The 24,069-nt window shown below is 54.7% G+C and overlaps 2 protein-coding genes across 5 annotated transcripts; one reads left to right on the top strand and one right to left on the bottom strand.

The window, feature by feature from the left end:
• The first annotated feature begins 63 nt into the window (after positions 1 to 63).
• Mtrfr (mitochondrial translation release factor in rescue) lies at positions 64 to 12,453 on the top strand. 2 transcript variants are annotated; one of them, XM_003462957.5, is made up of 4 exons: positions 68 to 206; positions 3,341 to 3,396; positions 8,615 to 8,921; positions 10,423 to 12,453. In XM_003462957.5, the coding sequence occupies exons 3-4, from the start codon at positions 8,640 to 8,642 to the stop codon at positions 10,687 to 10,689; spliced, it is 549 nt and encodes a 182-aa protein (XP_003463005.1). In that variant the 5' UTR covers positions 68 to 206; positions 3,341 to 3,396; positions 8,615 to 8,639; the 3' UTR covers positions 10,690 to 12,453. The 2 variants fall into 2 exon arrangements, with proteins under 2 accessions (XP_005000503.1, XP_003463005.1); XM_005000446.4 differs by lacking the exon at positions 3,341 to 3,396 and having other exon boundaries at positions 64 to 206.
• Positions 12,398 to 22,207, bottom strand: Cdk2ap1 (cyclin dependent kinase 2 associated protein 1). Of its 3 annotated transcripts, none has more exons than XM_003462956.5 (4): positions 21,778 to 22,207; positions 17,550 to 17,647; positions 16,102 to 16,228; positions 12,398 to 13,073 (listed from the first exon to the last, which is right to left on the bottom strand). In XM_003462956.5, exons 1-4 carry the CDS (start codon positions 21,899 to 21,901, stop codon positions 13,006 to 13,008), a joined length of 417 nt encoding a protein of 138 aa, XP_003463004.2. In that variant the 5' UTR covers positions 21,902 to 22,207; the 3' UTR covers positions 12,398 to 13,005. The 3 variants fall into 3 exon arrangements, with proteins under 3 accessions (XP_003463004.2, XP_063081609.1, XP_005000500.2); XM_063225539.1 differs by lacking the exon at positions 21,778 to 22,207 and adding an exon at positions 21,274 to 21,570; XM_005000443.4 differs by lacking the exon at positions 21,778 to 22,207 and adding an exon at positions 18,265 to 18,289.
• Between the last annotated feature and the right edge of the window lie 1,862 nt (positions 22,208 to 24,069).

Here is a 24,069-nt window from a genome sequence, read left to right as displayed (position 1 = left end):
TCTGGGAACCTACCGCTTCCACGCGGGAAAAAGGACCTCAGCTTCTCGCATGCGCAGTTACTGAGAATGAGCCTCCAGCAAGTAAGGGAAGCCGCTGCAAGTACATGGCGCATGCGCAGAAGTCGGAGCGTAGTTGAGTTTCGGGCTCTGCAGTGGTTTGGGATTCTCCTTGAACATTTCCATCTGGAGGCCAGTTTTAAGAGCAGGTAAGCGTCCGCGCACTAGCCAGGCACCCCTACGGCTGTCCACGACTGCCCAGGTCTTTGGAGAGGCCTGAGAAACGGGTTGTCTGATTTCCCCCTGCTGAGTCGTGCTGCTACTTTACCTGTAGACCTTCTTGTGGGGAGGTGCAGCCAGCCCTGGTCCCCCGAGTTACGTTTTCTCAGGACTCGGTTTATCCTAAGCTGCTGGGGCTCTTCAAACACTCGGGGCGGCGGAGGAAAAGAGAAATCACCGCCCTGGAGAAAACACTTCCACGAAGACGTAAGGAGAGTGGAATCCGATGAAGTGACACGTGGTGGTTGCCAGGCTTGGAGAGGCCACAGAGAGAAAATCTGCCTACCTCTCCGCGGGCTGCAGCCCATCCCGTCACACTGTCCAGCCCCCATCCTGCAACCTAGTTTGCCTTTCAGAGTCTTGCAGCATTTAGCTCTCACTCGCCGGCATTGTTCCTCGATGTCACTGAGAAGCCTGCATAGGGGAGTGTATTTGCACTTGGTGGGGATGACAAATCTGCCAAGAATCACCCCCCTTTTCATCTGGGCCTCCTCAGAATACCTACTCATTATTTTTCAATAGTGAAACTTTGGTTTATATTCTGAAGCAAACCCACATGATTTGTAAACACACTTCTGTTTTCAGGGACCATATTTTAAGGCCACCAAAGGAGGAAAAAAAGTAGTTTTATCTGCTAATTTCATTTGGTCACAAAATGCAGAAAAACCTCATGATCTCACACTCAAGAACTAAAAAGTGTGAATTCTTAAGACAGCTCCAAGCTGTCTTTCTCTACAAGAAAAATATTAACCCTGAGTGCAACTAGTGATGATGAGTTATTAACCATGCAGTAGATAGTTGATTGATTTTGCCCATGACCTCCCATAGGATTGGTTATTTTTGGGAGCGAATGCTTTGAGTTTTATTTTTAGCAGTATGAATTTTTCCCCCCAGTATAGGGATTGAATCCAGTGCCTTCAAACGGAGCTACATCCCTCGCCCTTTATTTTTTAAGACAGTATCATGATAATTGCCCAAGTTGGACTTTTGTCTTGTAATCCTCTTGCCTCATCCTCTCACAGAACCAAGATTATGGGCGTGTGCCACCAACCTTATCTTCATAATTTTTTTCTGTACTTTTTAATCTACCAGTTTCTCTCTCTGGTTTGTTGTTGTTGTTTGTTGTTGTGTAAGACAAGGTCTCACTCTGTTTTACAGGCTGGTCTCAAATCCATGGCAGTCCATCTGCCTCAGCCTCCTGAGTGCTGGAATTACAGGTTTATGCCACCACACTGGCTGTAAATTTTTTTTTTTTTTAAATCGGTACCAGGGATGGAACTCACAACTGCCTGCTTGCAAGGCAGGTGCTTATGCCGCTGAGCTAAATCCCCAGTCCCTTGGCTGTAAATTTTTTATAACATCAAGTTTTTTAAGTATTTCTTGTCTTGAAGGTGTCAACCTGACATCTTGTGAGTAAAGATCTTTCACATCAATCAGGCGATTCAGAAGTTGGACTGACAATGGTTTGAGGTGTACGATATCTGTTAAACAAGATGTCACTGTCTTTTTCTTATAATAGGGGTTGAACCCTGGGCCCCACATATGCGGGGCATGTGATCTACTACTTTGAGCAATACTCTCAGCCCTTTTTATTAACATATAAACATACAAATAGATTATATTTACATTTAATATGTTTTTGTGGAATAGAATCCAAGACCTTGTATCAAACAGTTGCTCTACCACTAAGTTACACCTGCACCCCTGCATTTGAATTTTTTGTTTTTAAAATGGTCTCAGGCAGCTCAGCAATATAAGCACTTGCCTGAGGAGCATAAGATCGTGAGTTCAATCAATCCCCAGTACCAAAAAAAAATAAAAATAAAAATAAAATGGTCTCACTGGGTAACCTAGGCTGGCCTCGAAGCTTGTAGCAATCCTCCTGCCTCAGTGTCGTAAGTGCTAGGATTACAGGCTTGGGCCACCACACCTAGCTTACATTTAAATTTTGCATCTTTCCTATCTTTACTTTTTTGTCCTATACAGTATCCCATAATCCCTAAAGACATTTTTATTTGAATGAGAACAGATTTGCTTCGGATGCTTTTATCAGTCACTGGGCCTTCTGAGAAGTCAGCTGTATGCAGGCATCATAATGAGTTCCTTGGCCCCTGACTTCATAGACCAGAATTATGACCTCAGCAAATGGCATGACTTTGGCAGCTGCATACTTTCTAAGTCCTTAAATGAGATCATGCCAAGTGAAATAATCTCTTGCTCTTTCTTCTAGATACATTTTCACTCTAAGCTCTAAAAAGCCCACTAGATAGCCTGGAGTGGTGGCACACACTTGTCATCCCAACACCAGGGAGGTCGAGGCAGGAGAAACACTTTGAATTCAAGCCCAGCCTGGAATGCATAGCAAGACCCTGTTTCAAAAATGAACAAAAAAGCCAATGAAGTAGTGTGCAGGCTGGGCAATGTCTTAAGAACAGCGTGGGTGTTGTCAGAGGCTCCTCTACCCTGTGGCTGGGCAGGACCCGAGTCCTCATGGCCACCTAGGTGCTTCCGTTCTCTGGGTGTGTTGGCTCCATTTGCAGTTGAGGAGCTGTGGCCTGCACTGAGCTGAGACATTGGCTGCAGGGACGCAGTGACCACACAGCTCAGGCTCCTCTGCACTGTGGCCTTTCTGGGACAAAAATTAGAGGCAGCATCACAAAAAGGTAAAGGAGAAAAAAGGTAAGGAAAACAAGCTAATATTTTGTAAAGGACTGGAAAAAAGATCTGGAGATGTCATGAAAGGTAGTGAAACAAGCTGTGGAAAGAAAAAAATTAGTTTCAGAAATTGAAAACCTCGTGATTCACACCTCTAATCCCAGCACTTGGGAAGCTGAGACAAGAAGGTAAATTTGAGACCAGCCTGGGCTACACAGTGAGTTCAAGACCAGCCTGCACTGCATAAGGAGAGCCTGTCTCAAAAAAACAAACCAAAAAACATGAACAAGTTGTTGGCATTATGTGATTGGATGCTTTTCGCATTACATTTTATCAGTTCTCTTAAACGCTGCAGCACTGAGGCTTTCCTGTGTAGACCCTAACCCTTTCTCCCTTATCCTCCCCCCAGTGAAAGCCACCAGCTCTGTGCTCCCGGCAGGATCTGCCGCACCCTCCTGGCAATCGGTAAATGTATGAGTTGCTGGCGGGAGGTGCTTTATCTTCCGGTGATGCGGGAAGCTTGGGACGGTTCCTGGTCTCGGGGTCTGCCTCCAGCCTTTCCCTTACTGCCCAGGGCTCCTTGTGGGGACATTGGGCCTCTTAGGGGTCGCAGACTTTGGAACGAGAGGATGAGCTCCAGGTAAATGATGGAGAAAACTCCACATTCTCTTTTCTCAGGTTTTTCAGGGAGGACCAGAACTCTGGAGGCTGGGGCTGGGGCTTGTTTGTCAGGCACACACTCAGGCCTGGGTTCTACTCCCACCTGAAGAGAGACATCTATCCTGCAACCAGATCTTGTCGATTCCTGTGCCCCAGGAAAAAGCTTGACACACTTCACGCTGGCTGGAAATCACCTTGGGATCTCATGGAGATGCAGCAGAGGCGAGGGCACCCTCCGCCTGCAGACCACGCTTTGAGCAGCCAGAGCTGGAGCTCCAGCCTCCGGTGCCCTGCCCGCAGCACGGGACCAGTGACCACAGACACGTGGCTGGTCTAAACTGAGATGTGCTCTAAGTACAGGCACCACCCCCAGACTTTTTGACTTTTTGAGACAGAGAATTGAAGCAGTGCCTTCACACTGAGCTTGCTTTTCATTTTAAGACAAGGTTGCCAAGTTGCCCAGGCTAGGCTTCAACTTGGGATCCTACTGCCTCAGCCTCCCAGAGTGCTGGGATGACAAATGTGCACCACCATGCCCAATACCCCCAGAGTTTGATGACAGCATATAAGAAAAAGAACATATCTGTTTTTAACATTATATATTGAAAAAAAAAATTTTTTTTTTGAGGCAGGGTCTCTCTATGCAGTTCAGGCGGCCTTAAGCTCACTTTGTAGCCCAGGCTAGTCTCAAACTCGAAACGATCCTCCTGTTTCAGCCTCCTGAGTGCTGGGATTACAGATATGAGTCACCACGCCTGGCTCAAAATAGCATCTTTTAAAATCTTGAGTTAAATATATTAGTTTAATCAGTTTCTCTTTATTATTTTTATGGTTTTTTTCTTTGTTTGTTTTGGTACTGGGGATCAAACTTACAACCTCACATTTGCCAAGCAGGCACTTATGCCGCTGAGCTGAACCCCCGCCAACCCTATCTTTTTATTATGTTTTAATGTGACTGATGCAACACTTATAATTACACATGTGGCCGGCCAGCAGCACATTTCTAGATCAGCACACTGATCTAGAAAACTGACACAATAATGCCGGATGTGGTGGTGCACACCTGTTATCCCAGCACTCACAGGAGGCTGAGGCAGGAGGATCCTTGCAAGTTCACCACCAGCCTGGGTTACAAAGTGAGGTAAGGGCAGACCGGAACTGCATAGCGAGACTCTCTCAAAAAAAAAAAAAAAAAAAGATAGAATGCTGACACAATACATGTGACATCTATGGCGGTCTTCTTCAGCCAGCCCCTTTCCCGTGCCCCATTAACCACGTCACTGTCGCTGCTAGCTCACATCAGTAACTCATGTGATTCTTTTCCCCTGGGTGATCCCCTTGTCCTGCCTTCCACTCTGATTATGCAGTCAGACATTACTGAGTGCCAGGCCACAGGCAGCACCCTTGCCCAAGGACTTAGTGCTGACCAGCGGTGCTGGCAATGCTGTCATCCCAGAACTTGGGAGGCTGAGGCAGGAGGATTGCTGCAAGTTTTGAGGCCAACCTGAGCTACATAATCAAAGGCCAACCTGGATCACACAGCAAGCCCTCATCTCAGTCCCCCAGCCCACCCACAGAAAGCAGTGAAGGTGAATTGTAGATAAACAGACCCAGAAGGCAGGTCCAGGGGATCAACTCCAGTGCTTTCCTTCAATAAATGCCAACCAGATACGCTTTCTCTTCCTTAGAGACACGAGGCATCGCCTGCCATCCCTGCTCCCCCCACCCCTGTATCAAGGCTGTTGGCAACACAATGCCACTGCCTGCATCCAGTTTTGGTTTGATTTGGGGTATTTTTGTTTTCTACTAGGGATTGGACCCAAGGGCTTGTTCCTGAGCTGCATGCTCAGTCAGTTCTTTCCTTTTTTGTTTGTTTTTATTCTGGCATCAGGCTGGGCTCAGACAGCCAACTCCTGCCTCAGCCTCCCAGAACGTTGGACTGATGGGTGTGTGCTGCCTCCCTCCCGCTCTAGCAGTCACCGGTGACCGCTCCAGTCTCACCTGGAGCCTGGTCGCACAGTCGGAGGGGCCAGGCACATAGCTCAGTTTGGGCTGACAGTGGAGGTGCTAGGTCCGGGGGCGCTCAGTAGAGTGTAGGCGCCTGCCGCTGGTGACACCTGGGTGACTCCAGTCACAGGAAAAGACTCAGACCATGAGAAGGCTTTAATGTAAACCCCAGCAGCAGTGAGGTGCAGAGCCTGGGTCAGCAGGAGGAGGCTGGGAGGAAGCGGGGCCGGGGAGCCAGCCCCACATTAAAGCCATGGTCAGCAAGAGCTAGGGCAGAGCTGTCCTGCCCGCCCGTTTCCCTGCCCTCACTTCTCTTCACCATTTTTCTTTTTCTCTTTTTTACTGTCATGATGGGCTACGATTCAGGCTGCTTTCATTGTTCTCTGAAGACTTTGGGTTGCTCGGTGGGTATCACACGAACTGAAATCCAACCCGTACTCTTCTTTGGCCTTCAGGGACATGCAGCCACGGGTGTGTTTGTCATTTTTAGCAGCCACTGGAGTGGGGCCAGAGCTCCGGGAGGTGTTAGAAATGTCTCGAATCGTCTGAATGGCTGCTGGAATTCGCCGTTCAACAAAGCAGCCAGTCACCGAGCCCTGGGGACCTTGTTGAACTTCAGCGGAGTGGGACATCTTCCAGGGTGTCTGCCAGCTCCGAATCAGGACGGGAGGGTGAGACCTGAAACAGCGGGGCAGCCGATGACAGCGCGCTCTCTGTCCTTTGTCTGAGACGCGCCTGCCTCCCTCCGAGTTGCTTCCTCTGTCTGGCCCAGTGCCGCCCTGGCTGGTCACATTCACCACCTAGCGGAAGAGGAACCCCAGGAGGGGCCTGGGCTCGGGTTCCACCGCAGGTCCACTCCGGGGCTGAGAGCCGGGTGACACAAAGGAGCTGTGTTCTGCCACCTAAAGGAGCCGGAGGAAGGGAGACGTCGGCTCAGTCACACGTACTAGTTTCCTGAAGAGATTTCAGAGAAAGCGTCCAGGTTTATTCTCTCTCTGTCCTTGAGGCCACCGCTGAGATGTTCCTCACACACTGGACAAAGCTGGCTTCAAAGCCCCGTCTGCACTGGCTCCTGCGTGTGGGCGCCAGCCCCTCAGCTGCCAAGCCCAGCCAGCTGTCTTAAATACCACCCACCTGGACTGCAAACCCAGAGGGTGGCACAAAAGAGGGTGTGGGCTTGGGCCATAAGGCCGGCCGTGGACTGCAAACTCGCAGCCACGTGAAGCGTGGAAGGCATGTCCCAGAGGCTGAGGCAGGACGTCGAAAGGTTGAGCCCAACCTGGGCTACGTAGCCAGATCCTGTCTCAAAAAGTGTTTAAAAATGGGGCAAAACAAGGGTGTTTTGTTTCGTTCCATGCCTTTCCGGAACATGGCAGAAGCGGAGTAGAGATAGGAGTATGGTGGCGTCTTGGTATCAGCTGGCCTGACATCTCAGAAGCTTGCATGGAATGGAACAAGAAATATACTGAGTTGGCAGACGTCTTCAATAAGCAGCCCTTACCTGGGACTCGGGTGGGCAGTGACAGTGGGACAGTGACCTGCTGGATGCCGTCACCTTAGAAGCTGGGGCGAGGCTAGTGGCCGTAGCTAGAACCCCAGCTCCCTGGTGCTGTGGCAGCTGCCAGGGCTCCCAGTGCGGTGCCTGTGCGCTGCTCAGACTCAAGTAGCGAATCTTGTGGTTCCCAGTCCTCTGGCTTACAGATTACACAAAAGCACGATCTCCAGCTTCAGCCAGACAGCAGAATCCATTCCAGTGCTGGGGATGGAACAGAGGGCTTCCCGTGTGCCAGCCAGGAGCTCCCCCACCGAGCCACGTCCCCAGCCAGTTTTGCTTCTTACCTTGACACCTAAGTTGCCCAGGCTGGCTTTGAATTTGTGGTGATCTTGCCTCAGCCTCCCACATTGCCGGGGTTACAGGGGTGCACCACCACAGTCACTCTTCCCTGACCTCTTTTAAGCTTACGTGAGATAGGCAGAAAAGGGCTCATTTGCCCATTTTCCAGTCAGGAAAGCAGAGGCAGGTGGTGGCTCACCCTGTTCACATGGGAGGCCTTTCAAGCCCTCCTGCCTTTGGCCCAGGAGAACGCAAAGGCCCATGATAGGCACCACATTCTCACTCCGCAGCTCACTGATTAAACCTTTTGTCAAAAACTCTTTCAGAGGCCTGGGACCCCACTCCAGGTGGTCCAGTATGTGCTTAGCGTGCGTGAGGCCCTGGTTCGATCCCCAAAAGCAACCCCAGCAGCTCTGAGCAATGTGGAGCTGGAGTCCAGCTTGCTTCCTGCATAGAGCCCTCACTGCACCTCCTGGGGTCCCCGGAATCCCGCAGGCGGCTCCATGATTGCCGAGATTCAGAGACCCGGGCGAGGAGGACCAGTTGGATTCCATTACTGGCAGTGCACGCCAGGGAACAGATGTTCCATTCAAAGCCCTGAAACTGGAAACACTGGAGACCACAAAGCCGACGGTGATTGATAGGGGACGCACAGACACGGAAATCCTGTCACTTGACTCAGATCCCACTCCCTGTTTGGCGTTCTGTTTCATGTTTCTTTATTAAATTACAGCCCCACTTGGATTTCACATGCAAAACCTCTCCTTCCTGAGAGAAAACAGCACCTCTGGTGCTTTGAGATATTTTTGGTCTGTTAGCTGGAAACATTTATAGGCCACCAGGCCTGGACCAGCGAGAATGTGGGGTGGGGCAGGCTAACGTGTGTCTGGCTAAATACCCTAAAGAAGGTGGAGAAACTCATTTTTTTGTTTGTTTTTGAGACAGGGCCTCACTATATAGTTCAGGCTGGACTTGAACTCACTGTGTAGCCCAGGTTGGTTTCAAATTCATGGTGATCCTCCTCGCCTCAGCCTCCCGAGTGCTGGGACCACAGATGTGTGCCATCACACCGGGTTCAGGGCTGCGCATAGGATTGTAGGAAAAACTGTCTCTGCCTCTGAAGCATCATCTGGAGAGCCACGACTCTTCCTGAAAAGCTGGCCTTTTCCTTGTCCACTTTAGGTCCTGAAAAGTGGCCTGCCCCCCGATGAGCACCCTGGGTTTACTTCGAGGTCCCGCAGCGCTGGCCAGAGTATGCTCCGGGCCTCAGGGCCTTGCGCTTGGGGAGAAGTGGAGGCTGCTGTCCCCGGGAGGCCCTGCATCTGTGCTACAAGTGGCTGGCAAGAAGGACTTACCTGCCCTGCTACCCCTGGAGGAGAGCGAGCTGGAAGAGCAGTTTGTGAAGGGACACGGGCCAGGGGGCCAAGCCACCAACAAGACCAACAACTGCGTGGTGTTGAAGCACGTGCCCTCGGGGCTGGTCGTGAAGGTAGAGGCAGCAGGGCAGGGGCAGGATCGCTGGGGGGCGGGGGGAGACAGGTGCTCCTGCTGTGGCAGCTAGGCATGGAGGGCACTGTGGTGCCTGAAAACGCCCCCAGTGCACAGCCCCCGTGTTGACAACCACTACGCTCCACTGCTGAGCTGTTGACAAAAACCTCCATTGCTTTTCCTCCTCAAAAACTCATTGGTGAGTGGCCCTGAAAGCCTGAAACCCAACAGGAAACTCATGTTGGTCCTATGGGCCGGGCTCCCAGTTGGACCGACCCCCGACCCCCCAGCCAGCTTTTCAGGGCCTCGGCTGCATAAACGGAGCCCTGGTATCCCGGCAGCCGAGGAGGAAGATGCTGTGTGTCCCCAGACGGGACCCAAGGCTGCACAGGGTCACTGGCCACAGCTGTCCTCTGGTGGCAAACCTTTTAGAGGTGTGGTGGGGTTTTGTTTTGTTTTTTTGTTTGTTTTTGTCTCTTTGAGACAGGGTCTCGCTATGCAGTTCAGGCTGAGCTGAACCCACTATGTAGCCCAGGCTGGCCTGGAATTTGCAGCAATCCTCCTGCCATAGCTTCCTGGGTGCTGGTATCAGTCATGTGCCACCATACCCAGCTTAGAGCTTTCTGTAACTGCCAGCTGCGTAGGTGCACCATAGGTTTGCCACCACTGGGTTAGCCCATCCTTTATTTAGTTAGGTTTTTGAGACAGAGTTTTCACTATGCAGTTGAGGCTGGCCTTGAACTCACTAGCCCAGCCTGGCTCGATTAATGTTTTCAACATTATCTGGGGACAGTTATCTGAAGTTATCTACTGTTGCTTATAAACAACCAAAAAATTAATTGTAAGAATAATCACAGGGACTGGGGATTTAACTCAGCAGTATAAGTGCCTGCCTGGCAAGTGCAAGATCGTGATTTCAATCCCCGGTACCGCCAAAAAAAAGGAACAATCACAGCTGGGCATGGCGGCACACACTTATAACTCCAGCCCTGTGAAGGCTGAGGCAGGAGGATCACTGTGAGTTTAAGCCCAGCCTGAACTACATAGTGAGACCCTGTCTCAGAAAAAGAAAAAAGAACAATCAAAATGAAAGCTACTTGGGGCTAGAGATTCAGCTCAGTGGCATAAGCAAGGTCATGAGTTCAATCCCTGGTACCCGCCCCCCAAAAAAGAAAGCCAGTTTATATAAGGATACAGGAACTGGGCATGGTGGTACATGTCTGTGATCTCAGCACTCAGGAAGCTGAGGCAGGAGGGTCACTGTGAGTTCACGGCAGCCTGGACTACAGAGTGAGTGAAAACCTGTCTTTAAAAAAAAAAAAAAAAACACAATAAACAGGGAAAAGCAAAGAGAAGGAAGAGGCCAGCCCCCAGGAGGCGCAGGAGGTCTGGCCTTCACTGCTTTGCCTGCCGGGTTTGTCCCCACCGGTAAAGGGACCAAGCTGGAGTAAGTGACTCCACCGTGCCACCTGTGACGTCCTCCTTGTCCCTATGTCTTGCAGTGCCATCAGACAAGATCCGTGGACCAGAACAGGAAGCTGGCTCGGAAAATCCTACAGGAGAAAGTGGATGTTTTCTACAATGGTGAAAACAGTCCTGTTTGCAGACAGAAACGAGAGGCAGAGAAGAAAAAGCAAGAAAGGAAGAAAAGAGCAAAGGAGACTCTAGAAAAAAAGAAACTTCTGAAGGAGCTACGGGAAGCAAGTCGAAATCCCGTGGAGACAACTGCCGGTTCCGACCGGGTCAGCCGGGACGCGTCCAGGGAATAACAGTGCAAGTCCCCTCGGTTTGTAAATGATGCATGAGGGCAGGCACGGTGCGCATGCCTGGAATCCAGCAGGCGGGAGGCTGAGGCAGGAGGATTGCTACCCGCTCAAGGCCAACCCAAACCAAATAACATACTAAACTGGAGCAAATACTGCTGCGCACTTAGAGAACGAAACTATGAAGAGTCACAAGCGTCACTATAAAAGGAGAGTAGCCGCTCCTCTAGGAGGAAGGGGAACTGTGCGCAGCCCTTGGTGGGGCTTCCAGGTTGACTGGCAGAGTTGTTTTGCTTTGCAGGACTGGGGATGTAACTGCCGAGTTACATCCTAACCCTTTTTGAGACAGGATCCTCGAGGTCCTCCTGCCTCAGCCTTCTGAATAGCTGGGATTACAAGTGTGTGCCATTGCCCACAGCCAGGGTTGACTATTGACCTAGGCAGTAATTAGAAGGGTGTCCTTTCAAGAAGTCTCTTGCGCTGGAGCTGGGGCAGAATGCTCACCCAGCATGGCTGAAGCCCTGGATTCCACGCCCAACAATGAGGAAAAAAAAGATCTCATTGCTGGCCCAATTCCTGGAGCTCAAAAGATCTTCCTGTTTCAGCCTCCCACATAGCAGGAACTACAGGAGTACTCCACTGTGCTTGGCAGCCAGGCTTGGTGGCTCATGCCTGTAGTTCTAGCACTCAGAAAGCTGAGGCAGGAGGGTTGCAAGTTCGAGGCCACCTGGACTATACAGCCAGACCCTGTCTAAAAAAAAAAAAACATTGCTTAGGAATAAAAATACTTGCAAAAGCACTGATATTAGCAAGGTCTATTTGTGGAGAATTCAAACAAACGTGAATAGCAGTTAGTGGGGGCCTCTGCTCTGCTCGGTGTTGGTAACACGGAGATAAAGAGCTGAGGTGTTACCTAGGCGCTTGCCATTGGCTCCATCAGCTCCCTGGCCTGGCAGCCTGTGGCTGCTAAGTCATCTCCCGATGCCCCACAGCACTGACGCTTTGGGAGTGTCTACTTTCGTTTCCTTTCAATGCTGGGAATCAAGGGCCTCCCTGCCACACTGCACCCTCAGCCCGGCTGCATATTTCCCATCATGCTGAGCGAGGATCAGTGCCGCCAGACCCAGCGTGTGTTACTGACCAAAGATACGGAAACCAGATTTTGGAATAGTTGGACACGTGCAGGCCTGAGCAGCCTCCTGCCCAGGACAGCGGCAGAGCAGTGGCCACTGGCCAAGTCAGCCACTCAGCCTTGAGTCTTCTGGCTTATTTCCGAGCACGTGTGCAAGTGTGGAGTCTGCCGCTGCAAACACACCCTGCCTCCGAGCAAAGCACAGTCTGCCCCAGCCAGCTGGGGTGCTGGAAACTGTCCTTCAACTTCTAAGAATGGGTTTTAAGCACGGTGGTGCACACCCATAATTGCAGCACTTAGGAGGCTGAGGCAGGAGGATCAGTACAAGTATGAGGCCAGTCCGGGCTATACAGTGAGTTCAAGGCCAACCTGGACTATATTGAGACCCTGTCTCAAAAAGTAAACCCCAGGGGCTGGGGATTTAGCTCAGCAGCATAAGCACTTGCTTTGCAAGCAGGCGGTTGTGAGTTCTATCCTCGGTACCGATTAAAAAAAAAAAGTAAACCCCAAAAAGCCAGGGGTGGGGAAGGTCTTTAAGACAGCACATCAGAACTTTCCAAGGAACCCACATCATCATACAAATTGTTAATGAAAATAGCTTTATTACATCAAGTAATAAATACATACAAAGATGCAAACAGTTTTAGTCATTTCCTTCTGGATGTTTTGATCAACTTACAGCAAACAGCAGAACTGAAATCTACAGAGTCTTCCTAGGAGGGCATCCAGGGTCCGTTTGAGCTGGAGTCGGCTGCTCTTCCTGTGACCTGGTGCGTTTTTAGAGCTGACTTCAAAGCGCTAAGAGTCATGCAAATCGCGTTAGCAAAGGGGCTCCGCTGCAGCACGGCCCCGGGACCAGTGCTGGGGCCTGGGCTGCCAGGTGAAGGGTTTATGACAAGGGGACAACCATCAGGGTGGTGTCGGTGACTCAGCAGAGAGGACTGAAGGGCGACACTGGGTCTCGGGGACAGACAGTAAGGGCACGTGCAAACACCCTGGGGGGCCTCGCCCTGGCAGACACGAACCCTAACTCCCTGTGAAATCGCTCCTCATTCTTGGAGACTGTAGGTTCAGAGCCTAGTGAACCACGGCAGAAAAAAACTAAACTGTTAACATTCCAGAAGGAGCGCGGTGTGCGTGGCGGCGGTGGTGGTGGCGCCCTCCTCCTGTGCAGGACTCTGTGGGTGCCGCTAGGACCTGGCGTTGCGCTCAGTCTCCGCGAGGCACTCCCGGACCAGCCCGCGTGCGTGGATGATGCCTGCGGGTGAGCAGAGGCCCAGGTCAGCGGGACGGCAAGACCCTCCCTTGGCAACCCGCCCGTGGCCTCGGCCCAGCCTCAGGAGCTAGAGACCCCACACAAGCCAGACGGGGCCAGGCACTCGGGGTACACGCCTGCAAATCACCCCCGCACAGCAGGCTGAGGGAGGAAGACCCAGCATCCTGGGAGTTCAAGACCAGTCCGGGCAACACAGTGAGACCCGGTCTCAAAACCAAAACTCAAACAGAAAACACCCAGAAAGTGGGTAAGGGACGAGTATGAAGCTCATCCTGCCCGCAGCCCAGGCGGCCGGCGAGGCTCCTGCAGGAGGCGCTGTTGTTGAGGACAGGTCAGGCGGGAGAGAGGACGTCCAGCTGCAGCGGCTGGGGTCTAGGGGACATCAACTGTTGGCCCAGGTTCCTGAGCCCCTCTCCCTAGGCACATCCCCCCTTTATCTCTGCTTCACCAGTCACCTTTATTTCCTTCTCTTTTTGCCTCCACTGGACACCTTGGACTGAGAACTCATTTTAACACACCAAGAATGCTATTCCCACTAAGAACTCCCAGAGGGTGTCAGGATCCACATCTCCAGGTCACTAGCTAAAAGGGCCCTGCGGGTTGAGGTGACAACATCCAGAGGCTGAGGCAGGAGGGTTACTGTGAGGTCAAAGCCAGCCTGAACTACATGGCAATAAAATCTTGCCTCAAAAAACGAAAACCTTAGTAGTCCACAGCTCACTTATTACCTACCTAGAGCTTTGCAAAACCTTCTGTAAGGCCAAACAGCAAATACCATAGACTTTTAGGGCCACACAAATCACAGCTACTGAATCATATGTTGGGAGAGGCCACAAATAATGTGGCCATGATGGGTGCGGCCACATCCACTAATCTCACTCATAGACACTGAAGTCTGAGTTTCACGTGATTTTTTTTTTAAATATGTCCCCAGATCAATTTTTTGGGGGCCGAGGATTTAGCTCAGCGGAACAAGTGCCTGCCTGGCAAGTGTGAGGTCATGAGTTTGACCCCTAGTACCAAAAAAAGAAAAAAGAAAGACACAAATCCAAAATCAATTTTTTTGGGATGGGGGAGGAAAGGTATCTCTCTAGTCAGGCCTGCAACTCCCAAAGTTGCCTAGGCTGGCCTTGAATTCAAAATCTTCTGCCTCAGCCTCCAAGTGCTGGGATTACAGGTATGCACTGCCACACCTGACTCCAAAATCTTACACTTTTCCACTGAAGTGTTGGGGGTTTTGTTTTGGTACCAGGGATTGAACTCACAACCTCAAGCTTGCCAGGCAGGTACTTAAGCTGCTGAGCTAAATCCCCAGCCCCTGAAAATCTTACACCTTTATAACCATGAAAAACTATAAAAATCATTCTCAGCTCATGGGCTGTAGTTTGCCAACCTAGCAATAATGTTCCTGCCAGACAGAGTGGTGTCTGCCTGTAATCCCAGCTACTCAGGAAACTGAGGCAGGAGGATCACTTGAGCCCAGAAGTTTAGGTCCAGCCTGGGCAACACAGCCAGATGCCCCTACCTCTTAAAAAGAAGAAAGGCACTGTGGCACATGGCTATAATCCTAGTATCCCAGTACTCAGGGAAGCTGAGGCAGGGTTACAAGTTTGAGATCTCTGTGGGCGGCTTAGTGACTTAGATCCTGTCTCTAAAAAGCTAATGGTAATAAGAAGCTCAGTGCAGAAGTCCTAGGTGTAACCCCCAACACTGCCGAAAAAGGAGATGAGTCACGCTCCCAACTCTCCCGTGGCTCTGTCACTGTCACCCTGCCGGAACTCGCTTAGCCCAGGCGTGGTGGCTGGCTGAGCTTCACTGTCCCCCAGGAACTCCAGAAACCAGTGCTCCAGCTACCGGAAGTACCCAGCATGACGGCCACCCGCCTGCCAGTTAGCTCAGGGCAGGGCTCTCCCCAACCCCAGGCTCAGCCTGTTCCCACCCCACGCACTGCTCCAGCCTCTCATCCGGGCACCTGCCCACCAAAGCTGTGAATGTGGCCGGGCCTGCTCCCTGCTGGAGCCTCTCCCCCTCACTCCAGGCCTGCACAGCAGCCCGAGCTCTGGTCACAGACCCAGCAGCCAAGAACGCCCCCCTCCACCTCCTCCTTCTCTGCCCACTTTCTGAACCTCTACACATCTCTGGATCATAAAGAGCCCAGGATTTTTCCTCAGCCAGGCCGCACATGCCTATGATTCTGGCACTCTGAGAGGCTGAGACAGGAGGGTGGCAAGTTCAATGCCAACCTGGACAATTCAGCGAGACCCTGTCCCCAAAAAAATAAAAAAGCCATGGGGATCTGGGGAGGCAGCTCAGTGCAAAGGTCCTGCGTTCACTTAATAATGATAAAAATAAAGCCTCCAATCCATCCCACCTGCCCTACATGAGGTCAAAGCTACCTCAGGGACTCCACACCGCACCTGAGTCCCTTGTTTCCTGTGACACCGTCCTCCACCAATCGCTGAAGAACCTCAAGGTGCCTCAGCCCAACGAGAGACCCACACCCTTCCTTGCCCCTACTGAAAGGAGGTGACAGCAAAGGACACTGCACACTTCCTGTAGTGTCCCCTGGGCAGCAAAGCAGGCTGAGACAAAGCCCAGGAAGCTGGAGTTTCGGTGACTGCACTGGAGAACCGATTCTGCCACACCCAGCTGCAGCCCAAGCCACACCCACACACCCGCGGGAGTCCTCAGAATATCAGGTCTTTCTCTTTTGTCCTTTTTCCTAACATGGGGATTAATGTTGTGGACCACATATTAAGAGATAAACCTAGGGAGCCTGAGCGATGTCCCAGCCCTTTTGAAAATCTTGAGGCAGGCTCTCACTAATTCCTACTCAGGCTGGCCTTGGACTTGGCATCCTCCTGCCTCTGCTGTACAAGCAGCTAGGACCACAGTTATGCACCACCATGCTGAGCTTCAAAAACTTCCCTGACCCAAAAAAAAAAACTTCCCTGATGGGGACCGAGGGACCAGCCTGTGGAGTCCCCCCCACCCACCCACACACGCTCACCCCGCTTTAGCCGCTCCATGGCACTCTTGCTGCCTGCGTACGTGGGTCTGATCTCCTTCCCCAGCTCCTCGATGATGGCCAGCAGCTCGGCATATTTGCTCTGGGGCACCTGGCTGTTCCCAGTCCCCTGGAATCACAGCCATGGTGGTCATGAGGTGGGAGGAGCCATACCAATGGCCCCTTGATCCCCCGTGCCTTGGTCCAGGTCCCAACCACCTCTGGAGCCCAGGGGCTCTGGGCTTCAGGACCTGGGCTGGAACACCACATCCCTTTCTGGGGACACTGCAGCACAGGAAGCCGCACAGCACCCACCTGTCCCCATCTCTGGAGTCCCTGCCATCTCAGAGAGAGAATTGGCCTCCTCCCAAAGCACACTGTGGAAGTCCCCGGGGAAGCAGTCCCCACAGTGAGCAGGAGGAAGTAGAGGCCACCCTGGAATGGGTAGGACCACAGACCTGGGTGCCCAGCAGGGGCCCAAGACACATGGGATGCACACACTGCCCCGTCACAGAGCCTAGGGGACGCCCACCCCCCTCCGGTCCACCACCACATCAGCACCCAGATCAGGGAGGTGCCCGGCTCAGCCACCAATGGCGTCCCCTTCTCCTCTTCTTCCTTCTCATCTTTCTCCTCCTCCTGGGCCCCCTCGGCCCCAGGCCTGCCCAGGGCAGCCAGCTGGTGCCGCAGGGCCAGCATCTGCTGCTCCTCTGGCTGCAGCCTCCCGGTCCCCAGGCGTGGCCGCCACTGGGCCTCCCAGCGCCGGAGCCGCATGGCCAGGGCATTGCGCTGCCGCTCCAGGCTGCGCCTCGGCCCTTCCTCCCGCCTCTGCCACTTCTGCTGCTTCCGGGCCTGCGCTCGCTTCTCCCCACAGGACAGGCCCGCCTGGCGGAGCATGGTACCCTGATGGGCACGGCAGGGAGCCGCGGGCCACCCTGTGGACACACCAGCGGACAAGCAGCTCCATGGTGACCCCGGAATGCTGGCTGGGGTCTGGCGACTGGGGCTCGGAGGACAGTGAGGCCACCACCGCCCCAGGGGCCAGGAGACATCACCAATCTAGGGAGCAGTGCAGGGGTGCCTTCCTCCCTAAGGATGGTCCTAGGGTCACCTCATTGGACACATAAGGACCCCAGGCTCCACGAGGTCACCACATGGGGTCACCACCGTTAAGTGGTGCGACCAGGCATGAACCAAGCGGCTTGCTTGGGGACCACACTTGTTACCACCAGCTCCAGAGCCAGCGGAGCCCCTCCAGGCCCAGCTGTGAGGTCCTGAGTCCAGCAGAACAGGAAACAGAAAGGAGGTGGCCCGCAAGGGAGCGGTGTGTGGCAGTGGCACTGTGTCCCTGTGACCTACAGTCCTGGTGGCCCCAGGATGGAGGGGCTTTCTGCCCAGTTTACCCCCTCTGCCCCTCCCAGCGCCCAGCCCAAGCCCCCGCACCGCTGTACCTGGGTGTAGCCAAGAGATGGCGGCCCGTAGTCACTCAGCAGCTGGCGGTACTGGGAGGACGTGGCCATGCTAGTGGAGGGTGAGTGGACACTTCCAGCTGCAGAGGAGAGAAAGGGGTTAGGGTCTCCTAGCTGCACACAAGGCAGTGATGCCAGGTCCCAGGATGGTCCCCCCAGCCTAGAACCAGGTCTCTCCAATGGCCAAGGTGATGCACAGCAACTGCCCTCTCCCCAGACCTTAAATCACTCGGTGACCACCCACACACTGCGCTCGCATTTACACTGTTCTCAGTCTGATCCTGCTGTCTCCTGTCCCTGCTCACCGGAGGTCCATGGTCCAGAGCCACATCCCTGCCACAGAGCCCACCTGCCACCAAAGCCAGGCCACCCTGGGGTCAGATCCCTCTTACAGGGAAGCTCCTGGTCCCCGTAGCCCAGCCTCTGGGAAAACAGGCTGGTGTCAGCACCGTGCACCATGGCAGGGCCCTTACATGGCAGCCTCCATGCAAGCCCAGACAAAGCCCTCAAGCCACCACTAAGTCTGCTGTCCCTGCCAAAGAAGGACAGTCTATGCTGCCAGGTCTGCACCCTAAGAGCACACAATGCAGTAGTATCCAGGGCCAGCATCAGGGACCAAGCAGGACCCACAGCTCAGCCCAGATCATGGTCTCGTGAACACAGCGGCAGGGGGAGGCCCAGGCAGGGGGAGGCTAACCCATAATGGTGTCCAAGTGGCCATCAGTGGGTGGCGGACGTCCTGCAGAATCACAAACAGCCGTCACCATGGAGAACTTTGCTAGTCGTCCTCAACAGCTGCCGGGTCACCACCCCCAGAGCCAAACAGCCTGTCTCCTGCATAGAGCGGGCTCTGCGGACTTGGCCCAGGGGATGGCCAGCTGGTGACAGGCTGGCCAAGTGACCAGCTGCAGCTGGTGTATGTGGGTGGGGCTCAGACGCTAAGGCCATGGAGTGGGGTGGGAAGCCAGCCCCACGGTCCCATGGCCCCAGGCACACATCACCCAAGAGGCATAGCAGCCAGCAGGAGAAGCCAAAGCTGGGCCCTCTGCCCAGGGCCTGGGTACAGCATCTGCAGTGCCCCTCAAGTCTTAGGCCTGCCCTGATCTCCCACGGGGCTGAGGTAACATCTGGGCATGAATTCGGACCTTGGGCTGGGCAAAGCACAGCACCACTGGGAGCCTCAGTTTCCACGGCTCTCAAAAGGGGATGACACATGGGGACACGGAGAGTGTGGGGGGGTGCACAACAAGCATGCCTGGGGTCTCTGTTTGCAGCACACTGCACAGGGGCCCCTCACCGGCCAAACCTCTAGGTCCTGAGCCTGCAGAGATGGCTGGTGTGGGCTGGTGTGCAGGTGACATGGTCCTCTGGCACCCCCAGGTACCCCCAGTGGTTAGGCTGCAGTGCCCCACAGAGGTGGGCTACCTGTGTCCCAAGCCCTCTCCCTTAAAACTGCCACTATTTGTCACCTCCCCTCCTCTTTCTCTCTGAGACCAGGCCAGGTTGTGCACCATTCCACAGGCCCATCCCTCTCTGGGACTCAGTTTCTCCATGTTTTGGAGGCAACACTCCCCAATGGAAGGTCCAGAACCCACAGCGTGAGGCACTGGGGCTAGGTTTGGGGGGGCCTTGGGGAGGGAGAGGAGAAAGGAGATCGCCCCATTTGGATTGCGGGCTGGCAATGGCTCAGACACCTGGTGAAGCAGCAGGTGATGGACTCCATGCCAAGGCCAGGTCCTCCCTTGGCCTGGCCAGTGGTGCCCGGCCCTGGGCAGCACTGACAGAAGGGCCGAGTGCCACAAGCGCCCACTCCTTTCCGCAGAGGCTGGGACCAGGCTGGGGCAGCCACAGCGAGGCGGGCGCGGCTGGCCGGGAGCATCAGAGACAATGAGCGTGGTGTGTGGAGCCGGGAGCCGGCCTGGCAGAGGACAGGAAGCTCAAGGGGCCAGGCGAGCTCCCCGCCCCCACGCCAGACAAAGAGCGCCCGGGTCTGGGGAGCTGGCGGCCTTCCCGCCACTTGGGGCGCCCAGCGTGGGGGGGGGGACTGGCAGGCGGGGGAGGCGGGGGCTTTGTCTCACTCCGCCACTGCCACCCCCCGGCCAGGCCGCAGCTTGGCAAGCCTGGAGCAGGAGGCAGGGCCGGAGGGCGTGAGGGATGATGACAAGAAAGCCGGGGAGCGGCCGAGAGAGTCCATCTTGGATGCAGATGGCCGGGGAGCCCGGCTCTCCACAGAGAGGGCTGGGGAAGCATGCGTCCCCCACCCCCAAAAGGGCTAGGGACCTGGGGCCGCTGCAGGGCTCCTGGATGTCCCTGGGGCAGCAGGCTGGAAACTGCAGACAGGTGCTGGCCAGCCTGGAACAGCACTGCAGGGGCCACAAGCGCCTCTGTGTCACTGTGATTCCGGACCCCAAAATCACAGTTTGAGGGGCTCTACCCTAGCTCTCCCAAGGCAACTTGAGGTTTCTGGCCCTGGACAGCCTGGAAGTGGGACCCCAGCCTTTCCCACCCAGGCAACATGCAGAAGTCCCGAGGGAACCCCTACCTGCCAACAAAGCTGCTCTTTGTAAGGTTCATGCACCCCCAAGGCGTGAGGACCCTTAGAGGTGATAAGGTGGCTCCTGCCGTCGGGGACTTAGGGGATATAAGAGAGCAGTTTAACTCTCCCTCCCCAGCACCTCAATCTTAACCCCTTCCAAACCCCAAATATCACTGCCCAAGAAGTTAAATTCACTCCCACATGCACACGCACAATACACCTTGCTTTTCTTGGAATTTTTGGAGTTCTGGGGCCAACACTTGGAGACCAGGCCCCAGACTTGAGGTGACCGCCAGCGTGGCATTTCTGACCAGCAGGGCCTTCCCCTCCCCCCTCGAGGCCTTTGCCCCCTCCGTCCCCGCCCAGCGCACCTCTCTTTTTGGGGAAATCTGTCCCCAGTCAAGGGTCTCTGGGGGAGAAAGCGGAGAGGGCACAACGACGGTCACCTCCAACGCCACAAACGTCCACCCTCTCCCCGTGGCTCGCTCGGTGGCCGGGGGCGAGTCCCTAGACACAGCCCAGCGCGGCGCTGCCCCACAACTTCAGGAGGAGTTTCCCGGGAGGAAGGGAGGGGACAGCCCCTCGGCTTCTGCAGAGGCCGCACATGGGGTCGGGGACGGGGACCCTGGATATCGCTGTCCCCAGCCCGGGAAGCCGCGGCTCTTCCCCAACTTCTCCCCTCGGCGCCTGTCCGGCCGCGCCCCTACCCCAGCCCCGCGCCCAGCCTCCCACACCCCCGGCCCCGCGCCCCACGAGTCGGCGGGACCCGGCGCTTGATCCGCACATCCCCGCGTGGCCCGGCCCCACACGCGACCCGCCGCCGGGCCTGACCCGCGCCCCGCGCCCCGGCCGCTCCCGACTCCCGCCGGCAGGGGCCCTCGCCGAGCCGCCCGGGAGCCGGTGGAGAAAGGAGCCGGAGAAAGCCTGCCCCGCGCCCCGCCACCGGGCCGCCGGCGTGGGGACCCGCGGACCCCGGCCCCGCCAGCCTCCGGGCAGCGCGGGGAGCACACGAACTTCAGCGGCGCGGGGATCATGGCGATCGCGGCGCCGCCGCCGCCGCCGCTACCCCGGCCGGAACCCGAGAGCCGGTGCCCCCGGCCGCCGCTGCCACCCGGGAGCGCGGACCCCAAGTTGGCGGCGCGGGGCGCGCGCGGAGGGGGCGCTACTCACCGGCGTTGAGGGCGGCGGCGGGCACGTGCGCGGCCAAGTTCGGCTTGTACGACATCGCCGCGGGCGGCGGGCGCGCCACGCGTAGCCGGGCCAGGCCGCGAGGACGGCGACAGCGGCCCCCGCGCCCCCGCGCCCGTCCGAGCGCCCGCCGAGCGCCCGCGCACTTTTGGCAGCCGGCGGCTCGGGCCGCACCGGCAAATATGGCCGTCGCTCCCCGTCGCCGGGCGCCCAGGCATCGGCGGGCGCAGGGGCGGCCGCAAACTTTGAGGCGAGCGCGGCGCCGGCCCGGGCCGGGAGGGGGCGGCCGAAGTCAGGGGCGGCTCCGTCAGCGGCCGCGCCCCCGCCCCGCGCGCGCGGCGCCCGCAACTTGGCAAAGTTTGGGGGTCCCGGGGTCCCCGCGACCCCCGGCGTCTGGACGCGGCCGGGCGCCCCTCCTCGGCCCGCGGGACCCGAGCTCTACTTTCTCCCCTCCCCTGGCCCGTGGGGGCAGGGATGGAAAATTACCTGGAGAAAATGGTGGCGACGGGGCCTTTTTTTTTTTTAAGGCGCGTAGATCATTCCAGATGCCCAGGTCTGGCTGTGCCCCAGAATTAGAATAACCCGTTCTTGACATTGATCTCGAATACATTTCATGTCTCCGCCGGGATGAAGTGGTTTTTAACCCTTTGGGGACCTGAGACTCCTCGGAGACTCACAAAAGCGGGAGGCCGCCCCCTTCCTTCCCCGCGGAGAGTGGCCCCGGCGTCCCCGCCGCCTGGCACCGGCGCTCGGCTGGGCTGGGCGGGGGAGGGGCGGCGCTGCCAGCCGGGCTCGGCCTAGGCGCCCGGGGTGCGGGCGGGAACTTGGCGAAGTTTCCGCTCCCCCGAGCCGGCGCTGCTTTGTGGACCCCCGAGCGCGACGGCCAGACGCCCCTGGGGTGCGGCGCGTGACCTCGGCAGCCACTGTGTTCTGGAGTTCTGCCTGGAGCGGTGCTCGGCGCGTTACATAAAACGCCCACCTTTTTCTGGTGTTTTTTGATCGCCACGGCTTGCAGGTTTTTTTTTTTTTTTTTTTTAATTAGTCACATTTCAGATATCTCTGGATCGGGTGACAAAGGCGTCAACCTCTCCGCCCAAGAAGGAAGGGACACCCGCCCAGGTCTTTCCCAGCTCGGTTTAGGACCCTGGCTGCAGCCACACCCCCTCCCCGACTTGAAAGGCAGCTCCTGGGGGACCCTTCACGGTGACATCCTCTCTCCTGAGGACATCAATGCACCCCTTGTGCACGGGCCAGTGGAAACAAAGCGAGCTGAGTACACAATTTTAAAATTGTTAGTGGTCTCGATTTAGAAAGTAAAAGGAAACATGAAATTAATATTTAATAATTATTTTATTAACAATAGATCCACGACAGTACAGTTCCAGTATATAATACCCAGGAATCAAGATCCTTTGTGTTCTTTTTATCATACTCAATTTTCGGAATCCAGGTGTTCATTTCCCACTCTCGGCACATGCCCAGTGCTGAAATTGAACCCAGGATCTTCGCATCCCCAGCCCCTTCTGCGCTCTCATTTTGAGCCCGTCTAAGTTGCCACACTGCCCAGGTTGGGTGTGAATTTGTAATTTATGAGACACACTCACACACACACACACACACACACACACACACATATATACCGTCTTAGTCTTCAGACCCCACCACAGCTGGCTCATGGTCACCTAAACGATACAGCAGTCCCAGCAGCACCACGGAGGTCACAGGGCACGCACCTGTGCCCTAGCTCACCCTGCCTGCCAGTGACCGAGGCCTCCACTTCCTATGGGAAAAAATCCAAATCTCAGTGGATGCCCAGTCCTCACTTCCCACGTCCCTGGGCTGGCTCCTCACTCTTACATTTTTATCTTGACACCTGACCCTCTCAATACATCATCACCATTTGTAGCATTTTTTGCCTCCTATTCTTAGTCCAGATACTTATAACTCAGTATACAATTTGTCCTCTATTTGGGGCTTTTTTTTTTTTTTTAAGTTTTGCTATGTAGTTTAGGCTGGCCTCGAACTCACAGTGATCCTCTGGCCTCACCTTCCTGAATGCTGGTGTGCACCACCATGCCCAGCTAGCTGACCTTTAAGAGTATTCAATTCCAGCCAGGAGTGGCGGGCAGACCTGTAATCCCAGCACCAGGGAAGCTGAGGCAGGAGGATCCTGAGTTTGAGGGCAGTCTGGGCTACACGCCAAGACCCTGTGTCAAAAAACAAAAACCAACTGAAACACAAAAACCACATCTTCGTCACCCCCAAAAGAAACTCCCCATAGTAATCGCCCCACTTCCCCTAGCTTTTAGGTAACCACCAATTTGCTTTGTCTCTGTGGATTTGCCTATTCTGGAAATTTCAGTTAAATAGAAAATGTAAACAGATCATACATATGTAAAGAGTCATGCATATGTTAATGAATCATGCATATGTAAAAAGCATGCACATGCCAATAGAGTCATGCATATGTAAACAGAATCATACATATACAAACAGAATCATACCTGTGTGGCCTTCTATATTGTTTCCTTTGCTTTGCATTGTGTTTCTGTGTTTCACTTACCATTTAGCATGTGTATTCCAGGTTTTTTATGAATGAATAATCATTGTATGGACACCCAGTTTTGTTTATCCATAAATTTGTGAAACTCTATTGCTTGATAGTTAGGCCATTTACAGTGCTGGGTTTTTCTGGGTTGTTTTTGTTTGTTTGTTGTTTTTTGTGGTACTGGTGATTGAATCCAGGGCCTTTGCACTAACCTACATCATCAGCTCCTT

Source organism: Cavia porcellus, unplaced genomic scaffold (assembly GCF_034190915.1).
Source record: "Cavia porcellus strain 051 isolate PalLab524CR breed Dunkin Hartley unplaced genomic scaffold, mCavPor4.1 scaffold_16, whole genome shotgun sequence".
NCBI classification, from domain to species: domain Eukaryota; kingdom Metazoa; phylum Chordata; class Mammalia; order Rodentia; family Caviidae; genus Cavia; species Cavia porcellus.
The sequence above is the reverse complement of the archived record's forward strand: the minus strand, read 5'-3'. Positions and strand labels throughout refer to the sequence as shown.